The 25,597-nt window shown below is 32.0% G+C and overlaps 2 protein-coding genes across 3 annotated transcripts; one reads left to right on the forward strand and one right to left on the reverse strand.

Annotated features, from left to right (window-relative positions):
• The first annotated feature begins 753 nt into the window (after positions 1 to 753).
• On the forward strand, positions 754 to 6,569 carry LOC122510110. Of its 2 annotated transcripts, XM_043624525.1 has the most exons (6): positions 754 to 1,164; positions 1,645 to 1,813; positions 5,283 to 5,434; positions 5,521 to 5,756; positions 5,869 to 6,081; positions 6,146 to 6,569. In XM_043624525.1, the coding sequence occupies exons 1-6, from the start codon at positions 952 to 954 to the stop codon at positions 6,273 to 6,275; spliced, it is 1,113 nt and encodes a 370-aa protein (XP_043480460.1). In that variant the 5' UTR covers positions 754 to 951; the 3' UTR covers positions 6,276 to 6,569. The 2 variants fall into 2 exon arrangements, with proteins under 2 accessions (XP_043480460.1, XP_043480461.1); XM_043624526.1 differs by lacking the exons at positions 5,869 to 6,081; positions 6,146 to 6,569 and having other exon boundaries at positions 5,283 to 5,417; positions 5,521 to 5,652.
• Positions 6,570 to 17,569: 11,000 nt separating this feature from the next.
• On the reverse strand, positions 17,570 to 25,594 carry LOC122510111. The gene is made up of 2 exons (XM_043624527.1): positions 25,402 to 25,594; positions 17,570 to 22,638 (listed from the first exon to the last, which is right to left on the reverse strand). The coding sequence occupies exons 1-2, from the start codon at positions 25,483 to 25,485 to the stop codon at positions 19,231 to 19,233; spliced, it is 3,492 nt and encodes a 1,163-aa protein (XP_043480462.1). The 5' UTR covers positions 25,486 to 25,594; the 3' UTR covers positions 17,570 to 19,230.
• Positions 25,595 to 25,597: the final 3 nt, after the last annotated feature.

The following is a 25,597-nucleotide window of genomic DNA, read 5'->3' on the forward strand; positions in this document are numbered from 1 at the left end:
TACATACATACATATTTATATTCATATAACCTATTAAAAAAAAATTAAAAATTTTTTTTTAAATCCGATTATTCAAATTATCAATTTTTTCTTGTAAAATTTGTGCCTTTTTCTAATATACGAAGAGAATCAATATATAACTCGAAATTAAAGAAAAATTAAATTAAGCGTTAAAAAATGTAACTATATTTTCCAACAACAAAATAAAGTACTTAATAAAAAAAATTCACGAATTTAAAAAAAATTGCCGGGGTTTTCCTGGTTCGCTAGACACCCTGACTTAATGCATAAAAGATTGAAAATCAAAGTTTCACTATTAGCACAAAGTGTCTATCGAATTATGATTTTCAAATTCCTGGATCTCCCAGGTGAAAAATTAAATTTTCCCGGATTCTTTTTTTAAAACATCACTAACTAAACTATTAATTTATTAATATTTTAATAAAAAAATATTTAAAAAAAGCTGATTATATTAAGTCCATATATACGTTTTCTTTATTTGTAGACATATAATATTACTTGTTATATCAACTAATAAATTAAATAATAAAATAAAATATTGAATAACTAAAGTAAGTTACATCAAATTTATTTTCATTTGTTATAATTTTTTCTTTTGAAAAACTTGATAAAACATATTTTTAAATTAAAATTTCTATATATAGGGGAAAGGCTTGCAGGTTATCTCACTTGCATTATTTTTATTCTAGAAGTGCCATAATTAATCCGTCAGCAGTCGCGCTTTCAGATGACTGAAAGTCATTACCCATTTCATCTGCATAAAAATGAAGTTTTAGCTCTTTTACTAGAGGCACATGATGACACTGAGAACTACAATTGGTCAAATGATTCACCTTATCAAAAAAAATTTTGCTGTTTCGCTGATAAGTTTTCTCATGAAAATTGTTTTTTCTGTTAAGAAATGAAGTTACCCGTGTGGAAAAAGCCCCCATGAAGCCCACACGACGTGTTGTTTTGCGAAAACTAAATGTCGTGGAAATGAAAATTGATGCTCGAAACGCAAGTGGTAATACCCCTGTCAATGAAGTAACGGCAACATTTTCTTCACCAGATAAAGATTTGGAAATATTTCCTGTGACCAGTACTTTGGAATTGGATAACGTTGAAATTAAATTAGCTGTTCCAGCATTTTTCAACAAACTCGTAAGCGTTTTTAGTTATTTATAAAAATTAATTTTTTTATAAAATCAGGAAAGTCAGAAAAAATTAGTTATAGAAATAAGGGAAAAATAAAAGAAAATTTTCAAAAGTACCGAAAATATGGAATTTTTTTGTAAATAATGGGAAATTTTTTTTATTTTGATGTTTAGTGACCTCCAGAACCCTTGAAACCTTTTAATTCTTCAACGAATTTTTTTATTTTCAAGAACTTTAAATTGCTTAATTCTTTAAAATAAAAATTATTAAAACTTCAAATTTAATTTTACATGTGATTCACATCATCAGAGGTTAAGAAAAGAAACTTAAAATTTTATGTGGTAATCATGAAAACGGGGGAAAAACTACATCAAATTCTTTTAAATCACAATTTTAAAAAAATTTGAAAAATGAACAGTTGATAGGTAACAATCAAAGTTTCATGAAACTCATTTTTACATAGTAATTTATTGTTATCCATTTCAGTCAGGTGCTGCAGTTTATTTAGGAAAATCTTTTTCAACGAGAATGACCGTCACTAATATTATGAATCATTTAATGACTTATAATGTGGGAAAGCTCTACACAATGAAGGGAAAAGGAAAAGATGAAAAACCGGCGTTTGAAAATAAAAAATTAAACGCTTTGGTACATAGTAAGTAAGTTTGTTTGCACTTTTAAATAAAAATTTAAAATAAAAAAATTGGACAAGTGCGAGTTGTACTCGCACTGCAATGGCGGGTTCCGCACACAAATATTAAAACAATACTTGTAACATTGATCGGTAATTGGTAGAATTAAAATAAACAATTATAAAAATATATTAAAATCATTTGATAAAAAAAAATAACTAAAAAAAATTAAAGTATTGTATATATCTAATATTGTAAACAATAATAAGCAGAGGAACAAAATTTTCAAAATTTATTATAGTTCCTCTGCTTATTATTGTTTACAATATTAGATATACAATACTTTAACTTTTTTTAGTTATTTTTTTTTATCAAATGATTTTAATATATTTTTATAATTGTTTATTTTAATTCTACCAATTACCGATCAATGTTACAAGTATTGTTTTAATATTTGTGTGCGGAACCCGCCATTGCAGTGCGAGTACAACTCGCACTTGTCCAATTTTTTTTTATTTTTAGTTAAGAAATTAAAGTCAGAAAACAACCTCTCATTTATTCAAATCAAACTCCTTCTACATTTTTATTCATTGGTTCAGTTAAACAAAATGGAGAAAAAATTATTATTTAAGAAATAAAACATAATTCCAACCCCCCCCCCCAAAATGGATGTTTTAGACCAATTAAAATAAAATTAAAACTCCTCCTTCTTAAAGAAAAGTATTTCTTATTTGTGGCTTCAATAGAACAAAATGGAGAAAATATTTATATTTAATAAAGATAAAATTTAGTCCCAACCCCCCAAAGATAAGATGGATGTTTAAGACCAATTAAATTAAAATTTAAACTCCTCCCTCTTAATAAAAGCTAGTTTTTATTCGTGTGTTCAATAGAACAAAATAGAGAAAATATCAAACTTTAAAAAATATAAGTCTCAACCCCTCACGAAAAAAACTGCTATTAGCCAATAAAAAAATCAAACTCCTCCTATATTTTTATTCATTGGTTGAGCTAAACAAAATGGAGAAAAAATTATTAGTTAAGAAATAAAACATATAATTCCAACCCCCAAAAGAAAAAATGGATGTTTTAGACCAATTAAAATAAAATTCAAACTCCCCCTTTCTAAAGGCGGAGAGTTCTTCAATAGAACCAAATGGGGAAAATATTAAACTTAAGTAACGAACGTGATTTGAGGTTAACTTCCCCTCTAATGTTGATGACAGAAAAGTTAATTATTAAAAATAATTAATTTATAAATGAATTTTAGTTAAAAACACTACAAAATTTGAATTTTGAAGAAGTTACAAATGATTGATAAAAAATTCAATTATGTTCAAAATTTACAAAAATATCTCAACAAAATACCAATTATTATGATTATAAATTTAAAAAATCTTCTTGAAAATTTAATTATTTTTAAAAAATTTCCTCATTTCAATGAAACATTTGTTTCATACAACAAAGTGTTTAAAATACTTATCAGCAATTGAAAATCGTCAGCTCTAAAACTAAATAGTTTATTTGGGTAAAAAGCGATGTTGATTTTAAGAAAAGTTGAGTTCCTTATAAGAGAAAAAATTCTATTTTTTCTATAAATAACATATCAGAATATATCAGATATCAGAAAGTCATAGATCTGGCTGATTTTAAACAGAAGTTGACAGAGAGGATTCGCAATAAACATGCAAATGTTGATAGAAATCAATCTAAATAATTCAGTTGTTGCCATATAATTGCTGCAATTATATGTGTATAGCATGAAGAGAACGCAAGCATATAATTTGCAAAATATATTCTAAAGATAGTAAGTGAGGTTTCATAATTATTTACTACATTGTCACTGTTGTACTCGAACAAAAAAGAAGAGCAATGGAGAGATTATTGAAACGGGACGCATGATTATTCCCCAAATGTCATTTTTCCGAAATGTCATTTTACCGAACTGCACTTTTGCGAATAGTCATTTTTGCGAAAAGCCAATTTTGCGAAATGTCACTTTTGCGAATTGTCATTTTTGCGAATCGCAATTTTTACGAATTGTCAATTTTCCGAAAAGTCATTTTTGCGAATCGCCATTTTTACGATTTGTCAATTTTTCGAAAACTCATTTTTGCGAATTGTCATTTTTGCGAATCGCCATTTTTACGATTTGTCAATTTTTCGAAAACTCATTTTTGCGAATTGTCATTTTTACGAAAAGACATTTTTGTGAAATGTCATTTTTGCGAAAAGTCATTTTTACGAATTGCCATTTTTGCGAATTGTCACTTTTGTGAATTGTTACTTTTGCGAATCGCCATTTTTACGAATTGCCATTTTTACGAATTGTTATTTTTGCGAAAAGCTATTTTTGCGAATTGTCATTTTTGCGAATCGATATTTTTACGAATTGTCATTTTTGCGAAAAATACAATAGTGAATTTATAGATACCTACAAGTTTCTATTGTATTTTTCGCAAAAATGACAATTCGCAAAAATGACTTTTCGGAAATTTGACAATTCGTAAAAATGGCTATTCGCAAAAATGACTTTTCGGAAATTTGACAATTCGTAAAAATGGCTATTCGCAAAAATGACTTTTCGGAAAATTGACAATTCGCAAAAATGGCAATTCGTAAAAATGACTATTCGCAAAAATGGCTTTTCGCAAAAATGACATTTCACAAAAATGTCTTTTCGTAAAAATGACAATTCGAAAAAATGAGTTTTCGAAAAATTGACAAATCGCAAAAGTGACAATTCGCAAAAATGACATTTCTCAAAAATGACAATTCGCAAAAATGACTTTTCGAAAAATTGACTAATCGTAAAAATGACATTTCAGAAAAATCTCTTTTCGCAAAAATGACATTTCACAAAAATGTCTTTTCGTAAAAATGACAATTCGCAAAAATGACTTTTCGGAAAATTGACAATTCGTAAAAATGTCGATTCGCAAAAATAACTTTTTGAAAAAATTGACAATTCGTAAAAATTGCGATTCGCAAAAATGACAATTCGCAAAAATAGCTTTTCGAAAAAATAACAATTCGCAAAAGTGACATTTCGCAAAATTGGCTTTTCGCAAAATTGACTATTCGCAAAAGTGCAGTTCGGTAAAATGACATTTCGGAAAAATGACATTTGGGGAATAATCATGCGCCCCTATTGAAACTTGTAAAGTGGGTTCCGAATAACGTTCGTGAAAGTATTTATCCTCTGATTTTCATAAACTGGCTGTCAATCTTTGGCTTCAGTGGATACCCCTTAGGCGGTACGAAATATAATAAATTCCGTTCCATTCCGGTAATAATATTTTTAGGTATGTTCTGCAAAATTATCTGCAAATGGCTCCACTAAATAATAATAATTTATTAATGACTAACAAAAAACAACTTATGTTCATTCTTTATTGATTTTGTAATTATTTGATTGAATAATTATTATTATTAATTTTTATTATTAATTTTTATTATTAATTTTTATTATTAATTTTATTCTTACTACAGGTATTCTTTGTTTGATGATTTGTGACGTTTTTCACGGATTACAGTCTGATAATCTCTCGATAAGCTCATTTGCATATGTTTTCGAAGGAGTATTTGTGATTGACACAATAGTAATATTTGCTGCTCACATAAACGGTTGGTTTAATTTTAAGGTACGTGATAATAATTTTAAGACGAAATTCAAGCATATGTTAAAAGTTCCTACAAGAATTGTAATTTGTGCCTTTCAAATTAATAGAAGTTGAATGATCTTTATAAAAGTATGATGGAACTGATTGATGCGACTAGAAATTTTGGCTCCAAGGAAAATTATAGTACAACTTTTAAAAGTCTACTAGGATGGATATTTGCTTTTTCATGTTTAGGCTTCATGACAGAAATTTGTATGTATAAACAATGGCAATTGTATGGAATACATTTTTCGGTGTTCTACTTTCCAACAGTTATAGATTTGAATATACACTCAAATATCAAGTACGTATATTTATGGTATTTTAAAATCACAAAGCAACTGAAAATAATTTACAAGTTTTTTAGAAACATATGTTATTTAAGAAATAAATAATTTTTTTATTTTATGTAACAGATTCATTGCTATTAAAATCAAATTCTTAAACAACTTGCTGATAGAAAAGTTTGAGAAAAATTCAAATGGATCAATCTTACATGATCTGTTAGAACATTCTGCATTCAACGCAAATGCATCTGATGCTTCTGATTTTCATTCGTCAATAGAAACAATTTATTTAGAGTCTAGAAATTTAACAGAAGAAAAGAAGAGTTGTTTGCAAAAAATAAAGTAAGTATATACATATTCATAAATAAGTTTCTTCTATTTAATTTACCAAAAAAATTTTTTTCAGATGCCTTTATTTGAGTCTTTACATTCATTCTCAGCAGTTAAATCAAATTTATGAAATGCATTTACTTTTGCAAATGTTCTCTAACCTATATAATTTAGCAATATTAACTCAGCTAGGGTACTGTGGATAATCTTTACGAGAAAAATATTATGCCAAAACCATTTAACAAAAAATTCATTTATCCGAAATTTCGTTTGTTGTAATTTTCAAAATTTACGAATTATTTTTTAATATTTTAATCCAAGTCCCAGAAATATCATTTTTCCTAAAATAGCAATGAAATTTTAAAATATTTTTCCCATCTCTGTAATATTTTAAGACAAAAATAAAATTTCTGAGACTTGCATTATGTGTTAAAAAATAGTTGGGAAATTTGAAAAATGTCATATGGGAATTAGGTTAAAAATTCTTTAAATCATGTAAATATTCGAGTAAATAAAATTTAGGTGAATAAAAATGTTTTAACATTTAAATATAATATAGAAAAATGAAATTTTGCAACATTTCAAAGGTGAAATAAGAAAATAAATAAATTTATAAATTAATGTAAGTAGTTAATTATTAATCATTAATTATATTTATTTAATTATGTAAAACCAATAATGGTTTTATAATAATGATTTGTAGTTAGGTATATTAATGATTGCACTGGGTTACAAAAAAATTGGCAAGTCGTGTTTATTTAAAATTTTCTGTGTTTATTTAAAGTTTAGGTGTCACTGAATAAGAATGTACCAGAAAAAATTTTTTTATTCGGTCATTCTCATACAAAACGAGATTAAAGTTTCCAAAAAACCGCATTTTTAGCACTTTTTGAGGCAGTGTAACAAGAAAACGCAACATGATAAAAATCTCTACAAGAGCTTAAATAAAAGCTTAAAACTGAAAGCTTAAAACTGAGGCTCAGAACTGAAAAGTACTTTAATAATCACTGGAAACCTGCAGTCGCTATCTGAACTTTCAATAAACACAGGAAAATTTAAATAAACACGACATGACCATTTTCATTATCATCGAACAAATTAAAATGATTTGTCTGGGAATGTAAAAAATCTGCTAAATTTTAAAAAATTGGGAATTTCCTCATACTTTTCATTCATTTTCACAATTTTTTGACAAAACTCGATTCATATCTCAAAATGTACTACATTTTAACAGTTCACAGCTTGTTAAAATTCTCATTTTTCAAAATTTGACAAATTTTCTTAATTTTAAAAAACTTACAGTAAAAGGCGTTTCATTTTATTTTACATTTAGTTTAATATGTACTGTTTCTTGTGAAAATTATATATTTTATTAATTAAGGAAGATTTCGACTATATCAGCAATTACTGACATCTATTAGACGTCAATTGAACTCTTTGGTTTAGAGTCAGGTGTTATTCTTAAGATAATTATTCCGATATGGTTGTCGGTAAATAATTATATTTTTTGAATTTAATTTTTGATCTGAAAAAATAAGCTGCGTGAACGACTGCACTGTGCATCTGTGAGGACTCGAACCCCAGTTAATAGCTGCCTTTCGCGGGACTAACGCCTACCAATGCTCCATGCCAACACAGCCTGGACGTTCACGTTTCTTATAATCTCAGATCAAGCCCATACACTAGTCGAAGAGCTGTATAGTTAATGTAGGAAATTATTTGCTGATGAAGAATTTTAATTAAGGAAGATTTCGACTATATCAGCAATTAGTGACATCTATTAGACGTCAATTGAACTCTTTGGTTTAGAGTCAGGTGTTATTCTTAAGATAATTATTCCGATATGGTTGTCGGTAAATAATTATATTTTTGAATTTAATTTTTGATCTGAAAAAATAATCTGAGATGATCTGAGATTATAAGAAACGTGAACGTCCAGGCTGTGTTGGCATGGTGCATTGGTAGGCAATTTCATTCATTTTTTCTTAGGGGGTTGGTATTATATGTTTTATTTTTCAAATATTAATTAGATTCTCCATTTTGTTTAACTCAACCAACAAATAATACATTGCATTTTGAAAATAGGACCCACATAGCACAATAGTATGAGGTAAGGTTATGTTGAGTACTAATCGTAAGGCTCATAAGGTTACACGATATTGCTGTGGTAGACCTGAGGTGAACTAAAAACTTCCGCCATGGAGGTAAGGTTACATGTTAGGGTGTGGTGACTATATATGATAAGGCCATGGTAACCTTACACGTTAAGGTTGAGGTAACGTTACATGTTAAGGTTGAGGTAAGGTTACATGTTAAGGTTGAGGTAACGTTACATGTTAAGGTTGAGGTAAGGTTACATGTCAAGGCTGAGGTAAGGTAATTATTAAGTTGTAAGGTTGAGGTAAGGTTGTGATAAGTTTACCAGTTATAGAAAATATTGAAAAAATAATTAATAAATAAATATTCAATTAAAATGTTAAGTTTGTTGCTCTTCTCTATTTTGGAAACCTGACATGAAGCAGAAAATTTTGAAAACAAATTTGGGGGGACTGGGATTCGAACCCGGGATCGGCGCGCATAAACCTATCATTCTAACTAACTGAGCTAAGTAGAGAACTGGCAGAAGAAAAATTAATGTTGCCTTTAAGGTGAACCAAGAAGATGATTAACTCCTTAAAGGCAACATTAATTTTCCTTCTGCCAGTTCTCTACTTAGCTCAGTTAGTTAGAATGATAGGTTTATGCGCGCCGATCCCGGGTTCGAATCCCAGTCCCCCCAAATTTGTTTTCAAAATTTTCTGCTTCATGTCAGGTTTCCAAAATAGAGAAGAGCAACAAACTTAACATTTTAATTGAATATTTATTTATTAATTATTTTTTCAATATTTTCTATAACTGGTAAACTTATCACAACCTTACCTCAACCTTACAACTTAATAATTACCTTACCTCAGCCTTGACATGTAACCTTACCTCAACCTTAACATGTAACGTTACCTCAACCTTAACATGTAACCTTACCTCAACCTTAACATGTAACGTTACCTCAACCTTAACGTGTAAGGTTACCATGGCCTTATCATATATAGTCACCACACCCTAACATGTAACCTTACCTCCATGGCGGAAGTTTTTAGTTCACCTCAGGTCTACCACAGCAATATCGTGTAATCTTATGAGCCTTACGATTAGTATTCAACATAACCTTACCTCATACTATTGTGCTATGTGGGGAGGGGTTTATTTTTATTGGATAGAAATCTTTTTTTCTTAACGCGTTAAGACTAAATGTAACTTTTTAAAAATTAAATATTCACTCCCTTTTTGTACTGTTGAACTAATGAATAAAAAAATTGCTTTCGTTGAGTAGGAGGAGTTTGAATCTTATTTTTATTGGCTAGAAGTCTATTTTTTGTAAGAGGTTGAGCTTAAATTTTATATGTTCGCTCCATATTTTGTTCAACTGAAGCAACAAATAGAAAAATTTCTTCCTTTATGTAGGAGGAGTTTAATTATTATTTTCATTGGTGTGGATCATCCATTTTTTCTTTACGGTTGGGATTATGGAGAATTTACTCGCAATTTATATGGAATATTTATGGTTTCTCCAATTTACCAGGATGTTCAGGATAAGAATGGATTTTATGTTCTAGAATTAATAATCAACGACTGATAATTCAACAATTTAACAACAGTATATTACTAAAGAATTTACAGAGCGATATTTAGATCACTGCTCAGTTTGCCGGTAGTCAAAACCAATCTGACTCTCCTCATCTCTACAGTCTTCTTTTCCTTTCCGTGCGGTTGGCGCACGCGCACTACTTTAACTCTAAAGGTTGGTCCCCACATATACTCCCCCCTAAGTGTTAACGATATATAAAAATTATTAACAATATTTGGGGTCGTAGACAGAAAATTAAATTACATTTTGTTATGACAAAAAAGAAAAAATTACGAAGATTAACTTTGTTAAATGAAAAGAATTTTGTTTTTTTTTAAAACTCAAAATAAAAATTATTCTTAAATGTTTATAAAAAAGAAAAATAAAATATGTGGAATCAATCAAATTTCTGAGCAGTAGATCTTGTATACAAAAAAATACATTCGTATAGAGAGAATTTCTCTTTTTAAAAAAAAATGATAGAAAGGTAAAAATACTTTCTAATATCTTATATAATATGAGAATAAAATTTATGAGATCATTTTTCTTCTCTTTAAATACTGTCGTGTTTCTTTTTAAAAAAAATTATTTTACGTAATACAGACGTAGACTAGACATTTTACATCTTTCTCGCGCTGACAATTTTCTATCTATTCTCTAAAAGTGACTTTCTTTCTTCTTAAAATATTCGGTTGAAACTTTTTCGGTTTATTAATACTGACAAGAGGATTCACGATATAATCGTGATCGAGTAATACGTTCGTTTTAGTCGCGATTTTTGAACTTTCATGATTTGTTATCGCTCTTGCAAGATTATCACGATTTTCGACTTTAGGACTAGAGTCATAAGAATTTTGATCGTCAGAAGGTTGATCGCTTTCGAAACTTACAAGCACAGGAATCGGTGGCGGCGAATCTTTTTTATTAGAATCGTTATTGAAAATCGTCTCATCTGGCTGAGGATCCACCCGCGTCGGAATGGATCTCGGAATTTGGAGATTATTTATCTCGTCAGGTCCGAGTACCACGAACGCGGGTTTCAATCTCTCGACAGACACCACTTTGTTTGATCCATTTATTTCTATCTCGAAAAGTCGATCGGAAACGCGGCCAACGATCCTGTGCGGTCCGGAATACAGAGGTTCAAGCGATCTTCTCACCTTATCGACGCGTAAAAAAACATGTGAGCAAGAGGTCAAACTTTTTGATACAAAAATCCTGCGCCTGCAGTGATGAGCGACTTTCGCGGGCCTTACTTCGCGCATGTGTTTTTTGAAATCAGACAAGAAGGTCTGAGGATCGCATGAAAAATCATCGGAAAGTAAAAACTCGCCTGGCAAACGCAAGGTTGTACCGTACAGGTATTCAGCGGCGGAAGCTCCGCACTCCATAACGGCCGATCTCAGGCCCAAAAGCACGGTGGAAAGAACACGTGTCCATCTGTGATCAGAATGACACATTATGGAGGCTTTGAGCGAGCGATGCCATCGTTCAATCATCCCGTTTGATGCGGGATGATAGGCGGTGGTTCGAATTCGGTATGACCCGGACACCTTCAAAAGCGCGGTGAAAAGACGGGACTCGAATTGTCTGCCCTGGTCGGTAGTAACGGTCTCAGGGACTCCGTATCTAGAGATCCAATGATCCACAAAAGCCTGACAAACGGTCTCAGCCTCCATGTTCCTCATGGGGATGGCCTCAGGCCACTTTGAAAAACGGTCCATGATGGTGAGACAATAAACGAAACCCTGATCGTCGGGAAGTCTGCCTACGATATCAATATGGATATGCTTGAATCTTGATTTGGGAGAAACGAAATGAGCCGGCTGTAAAGTCGTGTGACGAGCGACCTTGGACCTCTGGCAATCCAGACACTGTCTACAATACTCCGCAATTTCTTTGTGCATCGAAGGCCACACGAAATGTTTGCGAATCATGCGGTCCATGACGCGGGCGCTTGGGTGAGCTGGAGAATGGTGAGCGTGAAGGATTTTTTTACGCATGGTAAGTGGAACAAAGAGTCTCAAATCGTCGCCTGAAACGTCACAATAAATAACAACATTCTCGGGACCCCAAGGTAATCTCTTCAAACGAATTGACCACTCTTTGGTCTGAAGGGCTTTTTTCACATCCTCATCATCTCTCTGAGCTAAAGCAATTTCTTTCAGTTCGACTTCCGATGACAAAACGATAGATTCGACCCGGGACAAGGCGTCAGCGACAACGTTCTCAGATCCGGATAGATGTTCGATATCCGTCGAAAACTGAGAAATGAACGATAGTTGACGCTGTTGACGCGGAGATGACTTTTCTGACTTTTGTTTAAATGAAAATATCAGGGGCTTATGATCCGTCAGAATGCGAAATTCGCGGCCTTCTAAAAAATGGCGGAAATGACGAATCGACTCGTAAATGGCCGTCAATTCTCGGTCAAAAGTGCTGTAAACACGTTGCGCAGATGTGAATTTCCGGGAGAAAAAGGCCAGTGGTCTCCAAACTTCGGAAGAAGATTCTCCACTAAAATCTCTTTGCTCAAGAGCAGCACCGATTCCGGAATCTGATGCGTCCGTTACTAATCGTATCTCACAGTTTAAGGAAGGATGCACCAGAAGAGAGGCATCCGCGAGAGCATTTTTTATTTTTTCAAAAGCCGCCACAGACTCCGGGGTCCAATTTATCTTTGTTTTATCTTTCTTTTTAGAATTAACGAGATACTGATGTAAAGGTTCAAGAATCTGAGCAGCGTGTGGAATGCTACGACGATGGAAGTTAACTAACCCTAAGAAACGACGGAGATCATGAACCGTTTTCGGAAGAGGATACGAGGTCACAGATTTCACCTTCTCGGGAGTTGGAAGAATTCCCTGAGCATTAATGATGTGGCCCAAAAATTCTAGTTCTTGTTGGCCAAATTGACACTTATCAACGTTAATACGAAGGCCGGCATTCTTCAATCTTTGAAACACCATATTGAGATGTTTCTCATGCTCAGTGACGTCAACTGAAGCAATAAGAACATCATCAATATAGGCGAATACGAAATCCAAATCTCCTAGCGTTTGAAAAATATAACGTTGAAAGGTCTGACCTGCATTTTTTAGGCCGAAGATCATTCTGCAAAATTCGAAGAGACCAAAAGGTGTTATTACAGCGGTCTTCTCGATGTCCTCGGGGGCAACGGGGATCTGGGTGTACGCCATATGGAGGTCAATCTTTGAAAAGATTTTCTTTCCAGCGAGGCAAGAAGCGAAATCGTGTATGTGTGGGACTGGATATCGATCTGGAACAGTTACGAAATTCAATCGACGAAAATCACCACAAACGCGAAAACCTCCCCCCTTCTTTGGGGCCAAATGAATCGGAGCGGCCCAAGAACTACCAGATGGTCGACAAACACCCTGTGCAACCCAATTCCTGAATTGATTCCTTGCTATCTCGAGCCGATCAGGAGCCAAACGACGAGCACGCTCAGCCAAAGGAGGCCCCTGAGTATCGATATGATGAAAAACATTATGTGTTGATGCAACAGGTGACTGTGAGATCCCGGTGAGTTCCGGATATTGTGCTAAAATTCTTGAAAACGGTGAAGAGCGGTCGATCGTTTTTACACTCAAAGCACAAACATTTCGAAATGTCGCGTTAGAATGCAATTGTGTATGTGAATCAACAAGACGTCGTTGACCAAGGTCAACGGCAAGACCAAAGTGAGCCAAAAAATCGGCACCTAAAATGGGGTGTGGAACCGAAGCGACACAAAAATTCCAGCTAAAATCGCGTCTAATTCCGAGATCCAGGGTCATGCGTTCTTTACCGAATGTCGAAATACGCGAATCGTTAGCGGCAAATAAAACCATATCGGAGGGTTCGCGTTTTGAATTTTTTTTTACTGGTATGAGCGATACATCCGAACCGGTATCAATAAGAAACAATAAACCGGAAACACGATCGCGTATATGGAGACGTTTAGAGGCTGATCTCAATCCGATCGTCTCAACACGATTAGGCGAATTTAGTTTTCCGAAATCTTTTTTTTTCTTTGATTTGAAAGAACACGGTTCTTTGCAATACTTTGCATCTTCAGCGAATTTTCGGTGATACCAACAATCCTGAGAATCCTCAGGTTTTTTATCGCGTTTAAAGTTGCGCGACTTCGAGCGAGATCGATGGTTATTCTGTTTTGATATCTTTGAGTCAATGGCATTTACACGTTTTATTAAATCGCCAAGTTGAGATTCAAAATTATGTGCGGAAGTGGAGGGTAGACTAGGTGAAAGTTGTTGATTTCCCTGAGTGGAAGCGGAACAAGTGTACGAGGCATTTCGCTTGCTGGGTGTAAAATCATGATACCTCGGATTAGCGTTGAAAAACATGATACCTCGGTTTTGATTTGAAAAACATGACATATCGTCGTTTGGTTTGAAGAACATGACACGTCGAAAACAAAAAATTTTTATTCAAATTTTGGTTGGTACCACTGACCGCGAAATTTAAAATGTGTCAAATATTTGAAACTTATATGAAATAAATAATTTCGCTTCATAATATGTCAGGTCGAAGGAGAATAAGGTAAAATAATTTTTTATAGCAACAGTTACAATTCATAAGAATATCAATTCGAGAAATGCAAATTAGCGAAACAACAATTACCAAAAATAACAACTCATAACAAAACAATTTCGCAAAAATTAACAATTAGCAGAAGCATCTATCAATTCTTTAGACTGTTAATGCGAAGAAAGCAAGTTTGCAAAAATAACAGTGAAAAAATTAATATTTTGTAAGAATGGAAATTTGCAAAAATGACAATTTACAAAATAACAATTGGCGAAAATAACAATTCTGTGACTTCCAATTCGCTATAAATCAAACTCTTTAAATTTAAACTTGAAATTCCACATAGAACTGAATGTATCCCCGATTCAAATTAAACTTAGCTTGATGATTTTTAATTTGACATGTCAAGTAGAATGTAGTATTCGAGAATCCAAATTGAACCAAGTAGATACTTAAACTTAATTTTTGTATTTGGAATTGCAAGCTGATACTTTTAGTATGTGCGAACTTGGAAATGCAAGTAGAAATTATAAGATTAGAAATCCATGTTAAAACAAGTCGAAACAAAAATTGAAGAGGACAATCCAGAATAAATCCATTTCAATTTTATATTGGATATTCATTTCAGTTACATAAATCGGATTTCGAAGTTAAAACCAGTAGACACCAGTAGATCCATGTTCAATTTCTACTAGTCTCAACTGGTTCTTTAATATAGGGAATTAAAATAAATTTCATGTCGTGAAATATTTAAAATTATATGAGTAAAGTGCAAGATTTTACTTTGATTTTAATCTCTTATCATATATTTTTTAAAAATGTAATATAACAAATCATTTTAAATTTCGCGGTCAGTGGTACCAAACAAAATTTCAATAAAAAATTTTTGTTTCGACGTGTCATGTTCTTCAAACCAAACGACGATATGTCATGTTTTTCAAATCAAATCCGAGGTATCATGTTTTTCAACGCTAATCCGAGGTATCATGATTTTACACCCAGCAAGCGATTTGTAGTCTCGTAAACTTTATCGGCTAAATCAGCCAATTCCTGAAGGTCTGTGACTCGAGAAACTGCGAGAATCGATTTTGTACTAACAGGAAGCTGGTCCAAGAAAACTGACTTCAACACATCATTATTACACTGAGTGTCACCTAAACTCCGCAAACGAGTAAGAATCAGAGAAGGTTTACCGTCGGAAGGGAAGTCGCCCTTTAAAAGTTGACGCAATCGAGATTCAGAAGAAACAGAATAAGAAGCTAAAACCCTTAATTTAATCTGCGTATAAATATTTGCAGGGCGTGGTTGAATCATGATAATGTCACGAGCGCACAGCAAAATTTCAGGGTCGAGTTCAGCGATAAGGTATTCGGCTCTAGTTCCTTCGGAGGTAATACGAGAGCTATTAAATGCTGCTTCAATTTGAATAAACCATAACGCGGGATCATTTGTAATAAAACGAGGTAACTTAGGTGTACGGATCGGTTCGACTCGAGCGTGATTGTCGTGCAACGTTCGAAGTTCCTCAGTAACATTTGCCAACTCGGCCCTCAAATTCTCAATCGCGGCATCCGACTCGGCCTTTATCCCGGCAGCCACGGTGTCAAAGTCGTCGTCTGTCATCCTGATTCCGGAATTAAACAAATTATTGATAATATAGACAATAAAAAAAAATAATAATATCAATAAGACCGAGGAACCGAAGCCCAACAGTGCAGGCGCAAAGTGGCAAAAAAAAAGAAATTTAAATAATCCGGTAAAAAAGGAAAATTTCTTTTTTAACGATCAACCTTTTTCGACGATTAGCGCGAGAAAAAAAAAAGGAAACAAGGTATATTTGTTTTGCATAAAGACGTATGCAACAGTAACAATTTACATTATGGTCCGAGAATTGTTATGTAAATAAAATGCAGATTTGGATCGTAACACCGCGCGTATTTTTTGTTTGTTTTTTAAAAAAAAAATTATTAAAATTGTTGTCGATAGCTCGAAAAGAGAATCGTTTTACCACGAAAAACAAATTATTTTATTTTCGCGATGAGAGAATGCATTTAACGTGCCAATTTAATAGAAAAAAAAAAATTTTATGAAAGTTTCATCTCTAAAAATAAGAAGAAAGAAAGCTATTTTCCCTGTCCTTAAAGACTAGTGATAAATTATATTTACTTTGAAAAGCAACTAAAATTTACTTTAAGTCAATAATGAGAAAAAAGTGAAAAATCGATAACTTTTTGAAAAATAAAAATATTTTCGAAAAAAATTACTATAATTTTCCTGATGATTACGGCGGTGTAGTCCATCGGTGGAAGATCTGCGATGGCCTCTGGTGAGTGCAGTCGATTTCCCAGGAAGCGCTGAGTCGAGAGGTTTAGTAAAAGAAATGGCAACTGGTTCTGTTGAATTTTTGTCGAACGATGTCACTGTATTTGCGAGGCAAGGCAGGAAATGTCCCTTGTACGTGAAAACGAGGGAAGACGCTCGGCTTGTACTCCACAGCATTCGGAAATTTTTCAGCATGTAAAAAAATAAACGTGTCACAAATTGGACCGCTTTTTGAGACGCTGAATAAAAAAAATGAATTTTTGTACTGACCTAGTGTGGGTGAACAATGTTCACCCACATACGAAGATCTGCGCTCGAAAAGAATAAGTGGCTGCTTGGCAAAACAGGATACTGAAGTCGGAATGAGACCTCGAATCGATCCTTGTTGAAACCTTCTTGGTTGCAGTAAAATCCCTTGAAGAGAACAGGTATCGGATCAGCTTTTTGTAGTGGTAAAGTAGCCTTGATACGTTTCCACACCATGTGCCGTTCGTCAAAGTCCAGGAGTTGTTCGAAATTTGTCAAAATCAGTAAAAATATCTCGTCAGAATTGGTGAGAAATATTTTCTAATTTTTTTAAAGTTGTTTGATGCAGTAATAACTGATGGATTGTCGAGATACAGGTAGATTCTCCTTTTTTTCGAAGGTCGAACATGTGCACCGGAAGTGAGGTTATGTGAAATTTTCACAGTCGAAAAAATGGTATTTTTCGGAGTTTTTTTGAGCTGAAGGTAGAAAATTCTTTTTCAGCAAGAAAAACTTTTTCCTCTTTTTTTCCAGTTGACGCTTTGTAGACTCAAAATGAGAAAAAAAATCCTATTCCGAAACTTGCGACGGGGTCACCACTATGGAGAATTTACTCGCAATTTATATGGAATATTTATGGTTTCTCCAATTTACCAGGATGTTCAGGATAAGAATGGATTTTATGTTCTAGAATTAATAATCAACGACTGATAATTCAACAATTTAACAACAGTATATTACTAAAGAATTTACAGAGCGATATTTAGATCACTGCTCAGTTTGCCGGTAGTCAAAACCAATCTGACTCTCCTCATCTCTACAGTCTTCTTTTCCTTTCCGTGCGGTTGGCGCACGCGCACTACTTTAACTCTAAAGGTTGGTCCCCACAGGATTATGTTTTATTTTTAAAATATTATTCTTTCCTCCATTTTGTTTAACTAAACCAACAAACAACAAATATAATAATTGCTTTTTGAAAATAAGAGTTCGAATGTCAGCCTCACCATTTGTCGTGAAAAATGCGCGGCGATATATCAGTAGTATTCTAAACAGCACGCACTTTAGCATATTGGGTCGAACGCTGCCAGGGGAAATCTGCTTCGTTGTGTAATTTTTATAGTTACCCACACTATTTACATTTAATTAGAATTTTAATAATTATTAATAAATTAGTGTTATAATCAACGAAAATTGACTTATTTAACAATTCTTTATTAATATTAAGGGTCTTCTCTGTTGATTTATATTTCTTCACTTTAAAAATTGGCTAAAATAGAGAAGAAAAAAAAGTCACACGCATCACTACACTTTTATAATTATTATTTATTATTTATTACTTTATTTATTATAATTATTGTATAAATCTACTCTATATCTAACTATTTCATCATATTTATGCATGTTTCGTACTTTTCTACTCAAATTAATAAGTATTTTATAAAAGAACCAAAAGTGCACCCAGCTGGGTTCACTTTCGGTTATTAATCAAATCAAACCACTCGAGTGGTTTGAAAGTTTCTTTGATTTTTCTTTTTTATTAAATTTATTTCAATTTATTTATTACCTGTGGTACGTGAATATAATTTCAATATCAACGATAAAATTCACATCAACCATGCAAAACCAGAAAATATGAAGTTTAATTTAGAGGGTTACAATGGTTTGACAAAATAACACTTTTCTATTGACAAATGCTGGTTTACACAATGTTGCTGACAAGGAGCCAAAAATGATTTCATTATTAATCAATAAAATTGACAAAATTAATTCGAAATATATGTATGATTTGAAGAATAATCCATATTATCAAGGACTCTTAAGACAATATATGAATATTCTACGTTCTCTATGAAAATTTTCATAATTATGTGCAATAAAAAAACATGAAAATTAATAGAAACATTGTTTATTTATACACAAACACGTGATATTTATCACATTTGACAAAACTCATTTCTGTCAAAAGTTCTGCGGGGGTGTCCACAACAGAACCATGCCCACAACCGAACCTCTTCCCCTATTGATCAACATTTTATTTCAGAAAAATTAAATAATAAATAAAATTCAGTGTAACATTAGGTTAACAATCTTTTTTGTATAGATTCACTTTTTCACTCATTTATTTATTGAGAATAAGTCCATAGGGCTAAAAGCCCTTCAAGAAACAAAGTACATATAGTATAATTGTAGAAATCAAGCAAATGAATATAAAAATAAATAACACTTTCATTTGAAGGCTGTAAGAAAGGAAAGTAGCTATAAACTATTGTTAAAAATAATATACATTTTAGAAGAAAAACTTTAATTCTATGCACACAAATAATACAATTGCGGGACTTATTGTTGGAGTATAGTACAATTAACAATTAGTTTATTCAATATGTGGAGTCGCAATAATTATTGATATAAGATTGTAGATTATTAGAACGCAGCAAACGGAAATAATGTGCAAAAAAAATTTGATACATTTCATTGTAGCTCAAGTCAATATTGTAATCTTTGTTGAATTTAATAATTCTTTGTATATCGGCAGCAACAAATGAATCAACGTCGTTGATTTTACGCAAACCGGATTTTCTCAAAACAAAAGTGAGATTATTTAACTTACTATTGTGGTGTTCTTTAAAATTTATTCTAAAACGACTTGGTTCTTCATGGAAGAAATGTATTTTATCACCAAACTTAAATTTAATAGTAGCATTGACAAGATTTTTAGTTCTGTCGTCGCTGATAAATTTGTGTTTAAAAATGGTCGAACAATCTCTTTCAACTCGGACAGAAAAATATAATTTATTATAAAGAGCACCATGAATGTTGTCCTTAATTTGTTTTATAATTATTGTCAAATCAACGTAATTTATAAATATCTTTAAGAACAATACGTTACCATATCCTAAAGCATCGAAAGTATATTGCAGTTCGGGTGTATGTGCTTTTTCACCCAAAATATTACTCGTCTCATTCCGGATATTGTATAAACCATCGTTTTTCAAAAGAAAATAGTTAGAGTTTCCTAGACTATGATATCCAGGTAAATTAAACTTCAGTCTGCTTGGTTCTGAATGATAGAAGTAAATTATGTCGCCCGGGAAGAATTTGTGAACTTCATCTATAAGACTTTTATTGTTCTCAGTGATGCCTGAAAATTCATGTTTAATAATAACATTACCATTTCTTTCTAAACTTATCAAAAAATATAGTTCATTCGAAAAACGATGATGAATATCACGCTTGTTTTGTTTTAAAGTTATTGTCGAATCATCGAAATTTATATATATTATAAAGAACAGTTCGTCATCAAATCCTAAAGCATCAATAACATGTCGTCGTGTACCTTTATAAGCAATTTTATTTTCCTTCATATCGTAAACTGAATTTTTGCTTAAAGAATATAAACCGTCAGTTGTCAAAACAAATGAATTCTTCTCTTCTACACTATTATATTCGGGTAAATTGAATTTCAGTCTTCTTGGTTCTCGGTGGTAGCAATTAATTTTGTCACCCGGAGAGAATTTGTGAACTTTATTTAACAGACTTTTATTCTTCTCCGTATCGCCTGAAAATTCATGTTTAAAAATAACATCACCATCTCTTTCTAAACTTATCGAAAAATAAAGTTCATTCCAAAAAACTCCATGAATGTTATGTTTGATTTGTTTCAAAGTTATTGTTGAATCAATGTAGTCGATAAGAATTATCAAGAAGAGTTCGTCACCAAAACCTAGAGCATCAAAAGCATATTGCAATGCAGTTGTGGGACTATTAAAATAATTTACAGCTTTTTTAACATCAGACTCAGATTGTACTTTTGATTCTGGAATGATTGGATTCAAACCGACATTTGTAACTAGAAAAGTATAACTGTTCTCTGCTACTTGATCCTCCCACTCTAAATTTAATTTTAAACGATCTGCATCTTGGTTGTAAATAGTAATTTCATCGTTGATTTTAATGACTTGCAAAACTGGAGAAAATGTCTGGTGCAGTGAATAATGGCTGCAACTGTATTTCATAATGGACGAACCATTTCGCTTCAAGTTTATCGAAAAGTATTCATCATCGTTTGTCGAATTACCGGAGATTTCATTATGCAATTGTTTTATTCTGAGCGTCATGTCAGAGTATCTTATAAATATGTTTAGAAATACGTTGTCATTAACATCTAAGACATCAAAAGAGTAGTGAATCAAGGGCGAAGCTATATCCTCTGGAATATTTCTCACATCAACCTTAATATACGAATAGTTTTTAATAGAATGATATGTTATGACACTAGCGTAAACATTTTCACCTTTCTTCTCTGCTATATAAACAGAGTAAACACCTGCCGGCAATTCCAAATGCATCATCCAAAAATAAATAGTGTGACATTTGTTATTTAAATACAGACAACAGTTCGTGAGATCAATTGGAGATATTATTTTAAATGCAACTTTTACATAATTAATTTCCATCTCTGTCATCAACATCAGAGGAGAAATTTCTCTCAAATCGCGTTCCTCACTTCTGATACTTAAATCGGTTGGCTTAATACGAGAATCAACGGCAGGCATTACATTCTTTCCGGTCGCAAGTAGTAATTCAAAATCGTAATTCAATAAACTGTGTTCATCAAAATTGATCACTTTCTTCAAAAATGGTAATAAATTTATATCGTACAGATCAAAAAATATTTCCAGAATAGTAGGTACTATATTATTCGGGAAATCAGAAGTTACAACCTGATTGTTAGGCATATGTCGAATTCGAAATTCCCTTAAATTCGTGTCAGTTCCATCATAGCCAAAGAGACTTATAAATAAACTTAACTTTTCTTCATAATTCCACTGTGGGAAGAGTTTTCCATATTGATAACTAAAAATATCATTTAACTTATATGGCACGTCTGTATTAACGCGATTATTTTGTTTTCTGAACCTTTGTTGATACATGATTGCAAACATATCATTCCACAAATTGTACGTTTCTCCAAAACTAACATCCGTTTCCTTCCTGTTGTAGTAGTGGGCAAACTGTTGCAATAAGATCCAACTCGATCCTCTTTCAGGTTGTAGAAATGCTTCAATATTATCAGTAACAGATATCCAATGAAAATTGAAATTCGAACATGTTGCTGAATTAATAACATTGTTTGCATTGCATCTTTCTGAGCGTATAAATAAAGATGTCCGATCGATGAATTTTAGGGAAGAAAGAATGTCTTTCTTCTCATAAGTATGGATAGTTGTCAAATAGTCGTAGTACTCAACTACCTCAATTTGATTCAGTAAGCCAACGTACAGACTAGAAGATGATGATTTTAAATTTTCAATGTCTTGCACTGAGAGCAACATTTGTGTATAGTAGTTTTCAACGAATCCGTAAACTTGTACTTTTTGGTAAAATTCAGATTCATCCTTTTCTGAAGAATGAAGTGTAACATCATTGGAATCAAAAATTGGTAATGGTAACCATTCTCTAGTTTTAATTCTTATCGTTACTGGCACATTGTTAGAAACTGACATCATAGGCACACAATCATAGTATGCTGTATAGGATTTACTAAAATTCGATTTCCCAGCAAGATCCAATATGTTGAATGAACCATCAGGTGCATCAGCAAGACAATAGAAAAATAAGTTTTCTATTGTCGAGGCTGCCTCCACTGACAAACTTATTTTCGATCCTTCTTTAATAATTATTCCAAAATGAGTTTTGTAATGATAGAATTGATTTTGAATGAGATTTTTCGTCCAGGGATCCGAAAATTCTCGAATCAATGGTTTTGCGATTCTTGTAGTAACCTAAAAGATATATTTCTTAGTTAGAATACTGTATATTATAAAATAATTTCAGAATATTATAATTTCATTTCGATTTTAAATAATTTTATAACACATTTTCGAAAATCGTTTTCTGCAAAGCAACCTGTTAATAAATAAGTTGCAAGTCGTGCATCAAGTCTTTATAACTATTAGCAAAGTTTGGCAAAATATAAATAGATTTTACGGATTTCAGGACGTAGTTTAATAAATAATTTATAAATTATAAAGGAGAAATAACACAGCCACACAAAAAAAATAAAGTGTTTTGATCTGGGGTCGAGACATATGTATTCCGATGTATTTCGATGCGCTGAATCCGAATCCGCCCTCAGAATTTGGCCAATGGGTCCTGGTTTCGCCCTAACCTCAAAAAATACCCTAAAATCGTTAAAATGGTCACTTTTGATTTATCAAAATTGAATCTAACCGCATGTTGATAATTTTCTAAGATCCCTTAATTTAAATAAACTATTCTATAAGCTTTTCAATTGAAAATTCTTATAAAACATTAAATCTATCGAACCTAACCTCAAAAACACATCTAAGATTCCAAACAAACAAATTATACCATACACAGCGCAATAAAAAATAGGTAAGCTCATGAAAGTTACAACTTAGGTGTTTCTATGACTGCTGATTACGAATCCGGTGTTAGTTTATCAAAATTCAAAATGGCGGATCGAATATGGCGAACAATATAATTAAAATTTGTTTTGATTGGCTTGAAAATCGTTACTCGGGGGTTTTCGGGGTCGCTGATGACGAATCCCATGCCGGTTTATAAAAATTCAAAATGGCGGATCCAATATGGCAGTTTTTAATATTTTAACGATTATTTTAAATTCATCACTCGCGGTTTTTCGGGACCTTTGATAACGAATCCTACACTGTAAAAAAATCTGCTGTAAATTTACTATGTCCGACGTTGGAAAGTTTGGTCACTATGTCCGACGTGGTATTTTTACACGCCGACTGTAATCTACATAACCTGCAAATATTTTTTGAAATAATATTTTCAGTCGTAACTTTTTGTATTTATGAAATATAGCCCAAAACTTTTTGTTATATTATTATTTACTTATAAATTAGCATATACTTTCTATAAATGTACATTATATACACTTTTTTAGAGTTATTTATAAAAACTTGAAAATTTTTTGAAAATCTTAAAGGAATAAGAAAATTACATTCGCCATGTAATTGTACAGATCGTACGACGTAATATTACGTCAAAGTGTAGAAATACACGCAATGTAAAAATACCACGTCGGACATAGTGATCAAATTTTCCTACGTCGGACGTAGTAAATTTACACAAAACTATTAAATTACATAGTCGTATAATGTAAAATTATTAAAAATAGTAAAACTACTTTTGGAACGAAATAAATTTACTACGTACAACCTATAATTTTGATGTGTGAAATTACAAGTTTCGTGTTATTTTACACCAGATTTTTTTACAGTGTATATCAATTTTTATAATCTTAAAGTCTTACGAATTGTTAGAAAACAATTCGTAAGACTTTAAGATTACACGGAAAAAAATTTTTACTGTGGGAAACAGCTAATTTCAAAAATAAATAACATAAAGAATCTATTCAACTAATTCAATGAATGATTTCCAATGCAGTAGTCAAACTGTTTCTCTGATATAGAGAAAATGAATTTCACTGGTCAGCCATATTGGAAATATTTGACAGTTTACCATTCTCATAGAAATTTCTCTAAAATCACAAATGTCAAATTTACATTTCTTACCTCTAAATACGTATTAATTTACTGATTTTACATATTATTAGTTATAATATAAAAAATATAATTAATAGAATTTGAATAAACGCTTTGAACATTAATTTAAAAATGTTTTCATTCAAGTGTTATTTTGAGGTTACGTTGTTTTCAAAAGATAACGCAAGAAATATAATTTTCGCTAGATCAGCGAAAATGGATTATCGATGGAGCCAAATCAGTGAAACTTATAGCTATTATAGTGATTGTTATCTCTACTTTAGTAGAACTTTTTTTAGCGTGTATAAAAATTGATATAGGATTCGTTATCAAAGGTCCCGAAAAACCGCGAGTAATAAATTTAAAATAATCGTTAAAATATTAAAAAACCGCCATATTGGATCCGCCATTTTGAATTTTTATAAACCGACATGGGATTCGTCATCAGCGACCCCGAAAACCCCGAGTAACGATTTTCAAGCCAATCCAAACAAATTTTAATTATATTGTTCGCCATATTGGATCCACCATTTGGAATTTTGATAAACTAACACCGGATTCGTAATCAGCAATCATGAAAACACCTGAAGTTGTAACTTTCATGAGCTTACATAATTTTTATTGTGCTGTGTATGGTATAATTTGTTTGTTTATAATCTTAGATGTGTTTTTGAGGTTAGGTTCGATAGATTTAATGTTTTATAGGAATTTTTAATTGAAAAGCTTATAGAATAGTTTATTTAAATTAAGGGATTTTAGAAAATTATCAATATGCGGTTAGATTCAATTTTGATAAATCAAAAGTGACCATTTTAACGATTTTAGGGTATTTTTTGAGGTTAGGGCGAAACCAGGACCCATTGTCCAAATTCTGAGGGCGGATTCGGATTCAGCGCATTGAAATACATCGGAATATATATGTCTCGACCCCAGATCAAGACACTTTATTTTTTTTGTGTGGCTGTGTAATCAAAAAATTATTTTTATACCATTTGTAGAATTGCAACTTACGTATGAATTCCATTGAATCCTCTGCTTTGCTATTGAAGAAACGACAAGTATTGATAATAACTTTAATAGTAATAAGGTATTCATTATTCACTATTTTAAGAATTAAATAATAACTTCAAAACTTAAGTTTAAAATTTTCTATAATGTCACGTCTTATATAGCAAAAATTCTGTTAGATTTCTTGGAAAGTAAGCAT

The sequence above is a fragment of the Leptopilina heterotoma genome, unplaced genomic scaffold (genome assembly GCF_015476425.1).
Source record: "Leptopilina heterotoma isolate Lh14 unplaced genomic scaffold, ASM1547642v1 Lhet_66, whole genome shotgun sequence".
Taxonomy (NCBI): domain Eukaryota; kingdom Metazoa; phylum Arthropoda; class Insecta; order Hymenoptera; family Figitidae; genus Leptopilina; species Leptopilina heterotoma.

Excerpts from the sequence above, each read along its gene's own strand:
- LOC122510110 (XM_043624525.1), top strand. The coding sequence starts at position 952 with ATGAAGCCCACACGACGTGTTGTTTTGCGAAAACTAAATGTCGTGGAA. Across the intron at positions 1,814-5,282 it reads ATTAAACGCTTTGGTACATA|GTATTCTTTGTTTGATGATT; the intron begins GTAAGTAAGTTT and ends TTCTTACTACAG. Across the intron at positions 6,082-6,145 it reads AGTTGTTTGCAAAAAATAAA|ATGCCTTTATTTGAGTCTTT; the intron begins GTAAGTATATAC and ends AATTTTTTTCAG.
- LOC122510111 (XM_043624527.1), bottom strand. The coding sequence starts at position 25,485 with ATGAATACCTTATTACTATTAAAGTTATTATCAATACTTGTCGTTTCT. Across the intron at positions 22,639-25,401 it reads GGATTCAATGGAATTCATAC|GTTACTACAAGAATCGCAAA; the intron begins GTAAGTTGCAAT and ends TATATCTTTTAG.